The sequence below is a fragment of the Pogonomyrmex barbatus genome, unplaced genomic scaffold, assembly GCF_055798465.1.
Source record: "Pogonomyrmex barbatus isolate J1 unplaced genomic scaffold, ASM5579846v1 scaffold6, whole genome shotgun sequence".
NCBI classification, from domain to species: Eukaryota; Metazoa; Arthropoda; class Insecta; order Hymenoptera; family Formicidae; genus Pogonomyrmex; species Pogonomyrmex barbatus.
In genome coordinates this window covers 10,873,387-10,886,359 of record NW_028297160.1, presented here as the reverse complement: position 1 = coordinate 10,886,359, position 12,973 = coordinate 10,873,387, and the positions used below count along the sequence as shown (strand labels likewise).

Genomic DNA, 12,973 nt, shown 5'->3' with positions numbered 1-12,973 from the left:
ATTTTCTATTTTCTATTTAAAAGTAAAAAGGTATAATATTACATAATGATTCTATAACGTTTTATCTGGAAATAATGACACTGAATTAAGACAGGATAAATACTGAATTATCAAGATTTAAAAGAAAGCTGTTTATCATAAAAAATAGATCAACTATTTCTATATATTTTTACTTGAATAATTAATTTAGAAATATTTACTACTTTTATAATCAGACTCTTTAATCAAAGTCACCTGTCTACTTTTTTTTCGGCACAAGTCATAGAAGTATTTGTCCTTTTGTTACCAAGAGGCTTTTTGTACTCATAACTTCAACAAAAGATAAAATAGAGAATCTGATATTCAACTATGACAAAAATGTAGAAAACATTTTTCTTATATCTTGCACATTGAAAAAAAAAAAACAAATTATAAAGAAATCTTTATTTCTATTTTTATTCTACCTATTAATATTTAGATATTTACATTCTCCTTCTTTAATTTTAATATTTCATCTATATAATATTTCTTCAAATAGAGGAAAGAAAATAGAGCCAAATACAAATATACCAAAATACAAATGTCAAAGCATCTTGATAAAAAATTATTCAATATTAATATACAAAAAACTGATTAGATAATAAAAGACGTATAAAATAATATTTGTTTCCATTTTGTAATAATATTCAATAATGTTATTATTTTGCATTTACATGTCAAGTGAGTTATATCATCATTGAAATAATAAAGTAGGAATTTGATCTCAATGTTGCAAGCACTGGAATATGGCTGTTTGACAAAAAACTTTTAATGCACAAAGCTTTTTAGCGTACGAGTTTTTCAGCCTGAGGTAATGTAACGTTATATCTACTACACTATAGTAAACTAAAAATTATTTATAAACATTAGCCAACAAAACCACATTTTAACCACTGGAAATTAATTTTTGTAAGATAAATCAGAACTTTGTATAAATATTTTAGAATTATTTGTTTGAATTAATTGTAAAAATGAAAAAGAGAGATTAAACGTTCTAGTTTCTTTATGCAAAAATTGCGAGAGCTAAATTCAATTATTAATTTAATTTTTTAAATATTCGTAATTATTTCTATTTATTATTGATAAAATAAGCAATATGAAATATTTAGTAAGTCACATTATCGTAAAAATGCCGAGTAGAAGAATATGAAATGAAATATATAGTAACCATGATAATTTAAAAAATCTGTCATGATTTTTTGTTATAAACGGACGAAGAATTTAAAAGTTCGCACTACTCATTATGAGTATCAGAAGAGACCAAGTGTGAACAAAAGAAAAAGGAAAAAGATATAAAATACAGTGCGTAAAGCAAAATTTACATATGTACTATGTACTAGAAGCAAAACAAACTTAGCGGAAAAAGAATATTCGCGCATATTAATCAACTCGCTTGATTGTAACATTTGTCAAATAAATTACCTTCATTCTTCAGCATTTCAGCTTTTTTGTACTTGCCACGAAGATTTTTCTTCCAATTTTTTTTTAAACTTTGGTTGCCTTTCGATATCGATTCTCGACTCGATTGGCGCTCTTTACCTTTTGATCGTTCGTACCTTGCCCACGACAAAGGCGGTTGTCCGCATATTCTCGCCTTGACGCACGGGCTGACTCGACCTCGATTTCACTACTGGCATTCACCAACGGTCACGTAGTACGGACTTAATATGGCAATACGCGGCGGCGTATCGATTTAATTTTCAGAACAAACCGCGTGCTGATTGCCTCGTGAAATTTAATGCCATCTGTCGGTGTTTGAATCGATATCCGAAGTATGCAATATACAACGCAAAAAGGTTGACTAAGCGTAAAGTGTGCGTAAAACGTTATGCGATGTATATCGTTCAAATTATGATTTGCATTCTGATAGTAAGAGACATTACATCGCTGTCGTCTCTTACTATTAGAATACAAGTATCGTATGTATAAGTATAGTATTAGAATCGTATTGCTATAAGTTTTTTTTTTTTTTTTTTTTACATTATACTTATTTATACATTTTTGCACAGTGCACATAATTTCAATTATACCATTTTATATCTAATTAATTTATTTAACGATGCAAGCGATTTGTGCGCACCATTCGGTCTTCAGACCGCAGTTGAATATGGCAGCGAATGGACGGAAAAATAATGCTCGAAGAGACAACTCGTAGGAACAACTGTATCACAAATAATGTAGGAGCATCCTGTATTCCGAGAACTGTATTCAGGAGTAAGAAGGAGAGAAATATTGGCAAAGCAAAGGACCGCTAAATTTGCCGCCACTCTTCATTATTCCCGCTGGCACATCCCACTGGCGATATATCTCTCGTGCATCCCAGTTGAAGTCCGAGATATTTCGATTAACACGCTGCCGCTCAACGTAATTATCTTGCCTTGATTCGCTTCCGAGATCGCTTCTTCTAGCGACGAGCGAGATGTCGGTCGATTTTAACCGAAATCTATAATTTACTGGATAACCGCTGGATAATCTAAATCGGGATAGCGTTGATTCCAAGTGATTAAACATCTCATTCGCATTCCGTTTGCTGAGAAGTTAATGCTGCTTTCACATTTTAAACTAATAACGGTAATTCTATTCATTTTTAACGATGCAGCTCATCAATGAAGTAATTTACATAGTAGTGTATTAATTATCGTGTCCGATTAAAGAATATCTATACTAGAAAATTAAGTAAATATTAATATTCGCCATCAAATAATTTTCGATGAGATAATATCGCGCGTTTTATATTTCAACATTTAGTAAAAGCAGAATTAATTATAGATAAAACAACATCAAATATAAAGTTAATAAAAACATTCCACATTTCTTTATAATATACATTGATACAACAGTTATCTTGAAAACAATACTTTAATGAGAAAAGATATCTCGAGGACGACATGTTATGTAAGAAATATGGGGAACTTCAAAACCAATAAGTTTATCTTATGTATCTCATGTATGATTTACTCATAAAGATTTCTTTTCTTCTTCTTTAGGCTGACAGATTCTTCTTTTATCACCTAACAAAACTGGCTCGTATCCAAAGAGTGTATTATACAAGGAATATTTATTTCAAAGCATTATTATGTTCGCAAGCATTACTATTCGAGTTGCTATTGTTTTAAGCTAAGTGGAATAAATAAAGATAAAGAGAAAAATTCTGAAATACTAAATCACAGGACTGTTAATTTCGGCGCTTAAAAGACGCCAGGCAATTAAACCAGATAGTTTCGTGATTTAATTAAAAAAAGATTTCATATGCCGTTATCACTTTATCCATATACTTACTCCAGATACGGCGATTAAATGCGTAACGAAGCGTCAATACACATACTATTCATAATGGGGGGAGGGGGGGACCAAAAAAAGGAGGGAAAAAAATTATCCTTTTAATAAAATCGAAAAATAACCGAAGGATATTGCAACGACGATGCAAAGGGGTCGAATCGGGTCACGATTTCAAGACCCAATGAAATTTTACTTCTCCACTCTTTCCACTTACTGCACATAGCGAGTTTCTATTGACGCCAGAGAATTTTCAAACACGTAGCATTTCGAAATAAACAAATCATGTTTAAAAATTGTCCGCGTTCAAAGCTTCGTTAATATCTCGAACGATCGAACGGAATTTGAACCAATCACTGTCGCACGTAAGATTCTTTTTTATAATTGTGCGACGCTGATTCGCGAGCATTTCGCACGTTCCGAATGCCAAATAACAATGTAACATATTTTGCTGTTCAGTTTGTATTTTATCGTTTTGAGAGAGAATACTATTTTCGCAACGCTAAATAAAAAGTATCGAACAAAACACTGAATCAAAAAATTCGATTTACTAATTTGGCTGTGGAATCATTGGACCGCCCGTCAAAATATATTTGTATAACAAATAACATACATGTTTCTTTGCTTTACGTTCGAATTTTCGAAAACTCGATGCTCGATAAATATCAATGCTATTATTTTATCGATAAATCTTATATTACAAATAACGGTAACATAATAATACGAGAAGTACACAAATAATATCTACGAACTTGCCAAGTTAAATTTCAGTGAAAATGCACTTGGCTTGTTTCGTGTTTTTCTTGCTTTATGTTTAAATATGGACGCTTTTAATATGAACGTAACAAGGAAACGCTAACTATGGCGCAAATGGTTCATGTATTTCACAGGAATAGCTTGACATGCCCGGAGTATACTTTACGGCGCAAGATAGCAAGCTGCATATGTTTATGCGGAATGCATCTGGGAGTGATTCCCGCAATTGCTCTTTTGGGAAGTAACGCAATCCCGAGGTGGAAACCTTCGGTTTCGTGCATCCCTCGAATTCTATGAAAGTTTTATAAAGCAACGTCATGAGTGGTACTGGTGCGAGGAACGCAGATACAATAGAGGAGAATCTGTATCTTATCGACGAGCTGAGAAACTTGGAGAAGTGTCTCATGAAATACAGCATACCGAAACGAGAATTATTCAAAAGCGTTTCTAATGCAATCATTATTTTCTCGATTTCTATCATCGTTTGTTTACAGAAAGAGACTTTAATCGCAAAAAGATAGATACGCGAAATTCCACACTAATTGAAAAACAAATTTTTATATAATTATATTAAAAAGAAATAAAATCACAAATTTATATAAATGCTTGATTGACAATCAATCGATAGTCCTTTTTTGATTTTATTAAAAAAACGGTATTTCAATTTTTAAATTAATTATTGATACATACGTACACACAGAAGGATTCAAAGACATTCAATATGTGAAAGCATGCCAATGCATGACCAACGTGCTGAACTTTGTAAAAATGTAAAAATCTTTTTAAAACTGAAAAAAAATTGAAATTATATTAAAACAAAATCTAAAACACAATGGAAACCTCATTGTTGTCTTAAATGATCTTAAAAATAGTATACTCATGCGTGTATCCTTTGAACTTTTAAATCCGATGAAATGTCAAATAGCTAGGTCGTCACACACAAATGATGATGAAATTCTTATAAAAGTTTACAATCTTTTAGATAATTTTATACCGAGTTATAGTGTCTCTCAATCAGCAAGATGGAATAAATTTGCATGGGCGTTATCCTGTTAGATTTATTCGCTTCACGTAGCGACTAGACGATACTTAGTATCATTCAACACCATAATAACTTGTACCAAGTAAAGAAAACGCTATTGTTAAGAAAATATACAATGCGTTTATATACAATTATATCAACTTATACAATTATAGCGACTTTATACTTATAACTTATCAAATATATATATATATATATATATATATATATATATATATATATATATACACATACACATTAACATATATTAATTCATCATATAAAAACTACTATTATTTCTTATATAAAAGTAAAAAAAGTTCTATTATTAAAGAATTACTTATGCTAAAACATGTAAACTTTTGTGAACTTTTAATAATTTATTAATGGTATGAAATGCTTTGTGTAGTTAACTTTTCCTAAGGACTAATTCTCCTCTAGAACTAATTCTCCTCTAATGTTGTTACGCAGAATGTCGTCACACATGCATCGAGATACAACTAGTGCAAACTCTTACGTATTAAACTAGCCAAGGCTAGTTAAACATGTTAAACAATTGATGGTTGCTTTAACACGCAAAATTAGTCCCATTAGTACCCATTCATGAATGCCATTATTATATTCTCGCTATTTCCCTACGCAAATATATTTAGATGTTATATGCATGAAAATAATGTTTCATATTTTATATGCGAATATTGTAATATTAGAATAAATGTAATGCGAATATATGTAATATTAGAAATCATCAAAAAAGAAAAAAAATAATTATTAAACAATTAATGGTACAATAAATAAGAATTTATAACTTAATTCATAATTTAAATAATGTGATAGAAAAAAAGTAATTTAAATATAATTTATTGTTAACCTTTAAAATATTTCTAGAGTATCAGAAAAACCTACATATATTATAAATAAAAGTATTTTTTAAATGTTCGTAGCATTTTCTATTTCTTTGAACCATTCAATTTTTTATACGGCCTCCCTTCTCTTAATAAACGATCAACCGAGATGGATTTATCTCTCTAATGATTTAAATTTGGCGACGTATAAAAACTGCGTTCATTCCTGTCATGTATTTTTATGCGCATAAATCAAATTCATTTACATACATGATTCAGGAAAAAAAATATCTCAAATGTCTAAATAATATATAGAATTATATAGAAATTTATTACATTAATGTTGCTGTAATATCATTATTTATATTACTTTATATTATTAAAAAATTAAAAAATCTTTTAAAAAATCTTTGATTCTAATATAATAACAAATGTAAAACATTTGCCAAATGATATAAATACAAATAAAGATTTTTAATTAATTAATCTCTATATTTATAGAGATAAATATGTTACAAAATAACAATGATGTAATTAAATTTTGAGTTTGCAAAATAGTCTATACCGCTTGGTCATAAAAGATTACCTAAAATCCATCCTGATGATTGATTTCGCGTTTTGCTTTTTAGGTACAAATAAAATAGATACAAATAAATTTACTTACGATGAGTTAACAAGGAAAATTTCTCTATAAATAGATTTACGATTTATATAAGTCACGATAAAATATTATGTAGAAAATTTTGATGAATTAGCATTACGATTTAAGTCAAATCAAAGTCATATTGATAATTTTTTTTTTTCGAAGTCATTCTTGTATAATTTATATGCAAGGTGTCTAATTTGTAATACTACGCCGCTTGTGCGGCTGCAGATAGAAACTAGAATAGAGGGTCAAACTAAGCAGGAAAGCTCCTCTACCATTTTACGATTTCGCAATTAATAACGAGTTATTAATTATTCAAGATCGTAAAGTGAGCGTGTATCCGCATCGACCAAGTGCAATCGCACGGCGAAGTGCAATCGTCCAACACGCGTTTGAAATGCTCGTCGAAAGATGTGCCCTATAAGCAGATGTTCTGTCATTTGTAGATTTCGCATTTAAATATCTCGTCGCGCTTCTACCAACTTTCTGCACCTCGCCGCATGCTTGCATTGGATGGCCTAGTCGAGCCCTACGCGCTCATTCTACGATATCGAATAATTAATAACTCGTTACTAATTGCGAAAATCGCAAAATGGTAGAGGATTTTCCTGCTGAATTTGATCCGCTCTTCTTGCACACAAGCGGTACCATTGGGAATCAAACGCTCTGTATATTATAATTTATATATAGAAATATTATCTTTTCGGACAACAATTGAAAAATATGGAAGTATATATTCTACTACAAAGTTTCGTAATTAATTTAGATTATTCTTAACTCAACAAAGTTATATTATATTTTTGTGTCACTTTTTACATAAAAAAAAAAAAAAAAAAAAGAGAGAAAGAAGAGAAAAATTTTTTCTTAAAAATAATAAGAATATATTAAAATATTAATAATATGAAGACACAGAGTAAATAAAATTTTTTTGCTTTTGCGATATAATCCATATAAACAAGCCATATAAACACATTGTCACTTATTAAAGATAATTGCAATTCCATTGTAAACGGTAGTTTATACTTCCTTGCACGTTGTTGCGAAGCTACTAAACTAATCGCATTAAAAGACAAGAGTGAGAACACTACTTCCTTCCTGAATATGTTCCGTCCAACTCTCTCCTTCTCTATTTTCTTGCGTACTTTCCCTAACAAATGCAGATACTTCGGATACGGAGGATACTGTAAACTTTGCAAAACGTTTTATAAGTGCTCGCGTTCCAGATGTAGTATATGTCAGAAACAGAACTTAAAATTAATGACTAGATTTTGCTACAGTTTAATTCCTTTTTGATGTTATCTCTATTTGGATATATAATAATTTCTATTACTCGCATAAGTAAGTCGTAAAATACATGACATACGTATACACAAAGTCACATACGCCAAATGAGTTCTATTTAAATTACGATTATAGAAAGTTACGAAAAAATTCGACCGGAGAGTTCTTTAATTTTATTGCACATCATCGATGTAACACATTAAATGTGTTAACAGCACTATTGCAGTGGTGCTGTTTTCTTCACTATATTGGATAATTTCTATTTTAATTATTTCATAATCACGTATATAGAATATTACAAAAATTTAATGAAATATTTTGTAAGTTTATTTTGTCCTCATCAATTATTTTTGTCAAAGAAAAATCAATTCTAACTTTGCCATGAAATTTGGGATTGAAAGAACATTCGATTTTTTTCTGAGATACTCATTTCTAATGAAATCTCGTTTCGATGCAAGATGAAATGTATTATTTTCTTAGCAATCAAGCTGCCTGAAATAAAGATAAGCGGCTAACAGTGAAGAAGACAAATCGTGCTCTCCATTCGTCCTTGTTAATAGCCAAAGAAGCGCCAAAGCTAATAGCCAAAGAATCTAATCGCATTAAAAGATTAAACCGCGATGATTGTCCGTGTCTTCGTCTTTCCGGTCGCGTGGTGCTTGTCGCTCTTCCATTTGTCACCGGTCAGAAAAATCCAATGGCAATATCGTCGGTTGGGAGGGCCTCACGTCGCATCTTTGGTTGAATGGGTGAGAAAGAAGGATATAGGAGAGAACAAGAAATCGGGGAACAAGATTGTCAGATCCATAATAGCGTGTACAGTAGGAAGTAGTGGAGCAAAAAGAGATGATAGAACACGCTTTAACTGATGTTAGCGTGTCGCCTTTTCATCAAAGTATCTTTAAAAAAAAAAAAGCATTAAAAAGTCCTTTGTTGCTTACAAAATAATAAAAAAAAAATAAAAATAAAAACACTATGCTAAATCTTATGTTTATATAGTGCTTTGATCAATACATAATTACATAATTAAGAGATAGCCTTTTAACACAATTATTTAAAAGACAATTTTATAATTTTTTTTTTAAATGAAGATAGAATTAATTTTATCAGATTTATTATTCAACTTTTCTAATTATATAGTTTAAGATGTGTATTCGCGAACTGGGTGTGTGTATGTGTATAATATCAGAAGACTCATTACTGATCAAAATCAATCTGTGATCAAAAACTTCAATTCTTTTTGCAACAGAATTTTCAAATATTCCAATCTTTAAATAATACACTTTGTTCCCAGTCGACATAAAATCTTCGCTCATCGCTTGCCATTGCGTCTTTCTGATAGATATAATTTTTACAATTTTTAATAATCGCTATCGTCACTTTATTCAAATATCTGATAGAAATGCAATATGTTCTATTCATAATCAAGTTTATACCTTTCCTTTCTACTTTTTTTTCTATTCATATTATCTTATCAGTTTTAATTATCGTCATTATATATTATATTTATAATTCATTTAATATATAACAAGAATTGTTTTTATAGAATATACATAACATATCTTAAGCAGATAAACTATCTAGTTGAATGTAATAGTTCGTCATTATGGAAGCTAACACAATTTAATGAGGAAAGTACACAACCAGTTTACCATTTACCATTTAAACTTGAATCCGGAAGTGTATTTTGTGTAGACATAAAAACAGTAAGCGCGTAAGTGCTTATATGAAACATAACCATACACATGTGCAATCTCTCTCTCTCTCTCTCTCTCTCATATTTTACAATCCATCGTAACATTAGCGTAACAAGTTTTGTCACTATATGCTAAAATGTATGGTTCAATTACACTCGCTAATTAGTTCCATAGGAAATTTAAGGGTGCATTCAATCATGCGCCAGTATGTGCAATTATAATAACGCCGAAAACACTTTTTATCTTCCCTTATATATTTTCCGTTAGTAAGAAGTGGTAATATAAATAGCAGACGGTTAATTATTTAATTTTTTTAATAATGAGAAAAATTTTTTAAATGTATAAGAGAAGCATATATTCACATGTTTTACAATTATAAAATAATCTCGATGATAGTTTAATATATATGTTTTATATATATGTTTTAATATATATATAATATATATGTTTTCGTGTTTTAGTATATGTTTTCTGTAAATATTTTCTGTAATATTTACAGCGATCATTTACGGAATCATAATTGATAATTATGTAATAATTGATGTAACGTATCATATTTTTGATTATATTAAAGTTCTAAAGAATTTTGATTTAAAAAATGTCCAATAACAGATTTGCACAAATAATAGAAGATAATAAAAACCGAGGCGAATTTCAGTATGTCAGTCTAGTAGAGTGGACTGTCGCGCATAGAAATCCAATCCACAGTACCGTTTTGTGGAGATCAGCGTGAAGCGAGATTCAAGGGGCTGGGGATAAGGATGGATTTCGTTGTTGCATGAAAGGCAGCCTGCTCGGACTTCTCGTCTTACTTTCTTTTTCCTCGTGTGTTCACGACAGGATACGATCGTGAAAATATTCGGATTGGAAATTGGTTATACATAGACTATAACGGGATTCTGCCTTTTTGACTACTCACCCGCACAGTAATATACGCGGATAAAAGGAATTTTAAAGATATAAAATCCATCGCGAATTTTGTATCGCATCTTTTCCTGCCTCTCTCGAGAGTTTATATTTGCGCTTAATTTTATCTTTTGTATAACGGTTAACTTATTACATTGTATATTCTTTTATAAATAAATAAATTTATTAAAATGCGAATCACATAAATGCGAATCAACAATCTATATCGAGATATTATGAACATTGAATCTGTCAAATCAATTTTAACACTATTCTTTCATAGCACATAGCACGATTATCAATTATTATGAAAAACAGAATTTATGCCGAGTCATTATATTATAATAATATTTAATTAATAATACTAATATATATTATATAATTAATAATACTAATATATTATAATTAATAAAATCAAATATTTGCAAAATTAAGTTAAATTAAGTTAAATTAAAAATTAAACATTTTTAATAATTATTTAAAGCAATTAAATTCAAAATCATTGTGATTTCTTCGCAATAATAATCTTTCATTCGCAGTCACTTAATAATGAAAGAAAATAAATAAATGGTTGTAAATGACGGTTCGTCTATCTTCACCACGGTACTTTAATTTTCCAATTTATTAGAAGAGCTGAATCAAATATATATATATATATATATATATAAAATTCAATTCCCTGCAGTAGTTTATATCATTTATATATAATTCTAAATTCTTATGTAATTATTATATATCTCATCATATTCGATATTAACTTCATGTTTCATATCAACTTCAATAATTAATGTTTCAAATGAAGTAGTCTCTAGATTGAGATAATAATCGATAACGAGTAACTGGAAAAAAAAGAAAACAATTCTCATTCATAATAATGTGACTTACCTTGCATTTGGGATATTCCTCTTCTGGAGTGGGTCTTTTCCATCCGAGTAACGGTGGTATACAAACGAGCGCTGACAATAGCCAGACGAGGGCAATCATGAGCGCCGCTCTAGCTGGTGTTCTTTTCTTCAGGTAGTCGACCGCCTGTGTAATGCTCCAAAATCTGTCTAGGCTGATTAGGCAAAGATTCATGATGCTGGCCGTACACAACAACACGTCCATGGCGGAGTGAATGTCACACCACCAATATCCGAAGATCCAGTAACCCATAATCTCGTTAGCGAGCGAAAATGGCATGATGACAAGACCGAGGAAGAAGTCAGCCACCGCGAGGCTGGCTATGAACCAATTTTGTATGTTCTTGAGCGCCTTCTCCGTGGCAATAGCGATTATCACCAGCATATTTCCCACGACGATCACGATCATCAAGAGTGTCGCGAGGATAGACGCAAGTATAATATGCGGGAGAGTATATCCCGACGGGTACATACCCTCAGCCAGAACAATAAAAGTCTCGTTGTACAAACTGATGTTCCAGGGGTGACTAATGTTCCCGTAGGTTGACTCGTTGAACAAATTAATCGTATCCTCCATCGTGTCGCTAAAACCAAAGAGCAACAGATCCTTCTCGTATTCGATCGCGATTCCCTCCTCCGAGCTATTCGATACACCCGTACTCACACTCACACTATCGGTAGTACTGCCTACGCTGCTGTCGACACTTTGTTCACTGCCGCCACCCCGTTCAGTACCACCACCTATCCCTGCCACGTTTTCTTCGCCAGTAAATGCAATTTCCCTACTCTTTGTCGCGCCTACGGTGTTCCTACCGCAAACTCGAGTTTCTGAAGTCTGGCCGCAATGGTGGGAAGCTTCCTTTCTTACTGCCTCGCCGCCACCCTCTTTCTCGGTTGTGGTGGTGTTACGCTCGCCGCTCTCGATGTGTTTTTCGTTGTTTTTAGCAGCGTTGTTCTCGCTCAGCAGCGGTCCTTTCTCAGCATCTCTACCGCTGAGGAGGCGACTAACACGATCGGTGGTAGCTTTCGCGGCCGGACGCCGCCGTTGCTTACCGTTCGGAATTGTACGTGTCGGGAGGGCCTCGTTACTCGGAAACGTAGAGCCACCACTGAGTGGTCGAGACCACGTCATGTTCCCCTCGAAGACGCTCGTGGACGCCGTTGTCGAACTATCGACGGCGATGGTCATAATGCTGCCGAGAAGCGGCATTACTCGCACCCTCGCCGGGGACTGTAAATGCTATCTTGGTAAAGACGAAGCGGAAGTTACGGCCGCGCGCGAGTAACAACGTGCCCCGGGTGCCAGCTCGAGTAGCAGTAACAACAGAAGGGTAGTGGTCTCGTCGCATCTCGAGGCCAAGGGCGTCATGCCCGTTTCAGGATAATGCCATCGTTGTCGAATACGTAAATGCCTCCACACACGTTCTTCCTCGTCCTCTCGTGGAATCGTTCTCGTGGAAGCCGTTGTCTCTCCTTGAAGATTGTCTTTCCGAATCGAACGATAAACCTTGCGCTTGCGAAACCAACTTCGTTGGTCGAGCTTGTTCCCGCCGTACCTCCTAGTCGATACGTATCTTAAGATATGAATCACGATAATATTGCACTTAATCGAAAAAAGTACCTTT

At 32.3% G+C, this 12,973-nt stretch overlaps 1 protein-coding gene across 1 annotated transcript in view; it reads right to left on the bottom strand.

Annotated features, from left to right (window-relative positions):
* Window positions 1-12,697, bottom strand: part of Octalpha2R (alpha2-adrenergic-like octopamine receptor) — a 104,204-nt gene extending 91,507 nt beyond the window's left edge. The window contains exon 1 of the mRNA XM_011631251.2: window positions 11,332-12,697. Within this exon, the coding sequence (XP_011629553.2) occupies window positions 11,332-12,558 (1,227 nt within the window). The 5' untranslated portion in view covers window positions 12,559-12,697. The remainder of the gene's footprint in view (window positions 1-11,331) is intronic.
* Window positions 12,698-12,973: the final 276 nt, after the last annotated feature.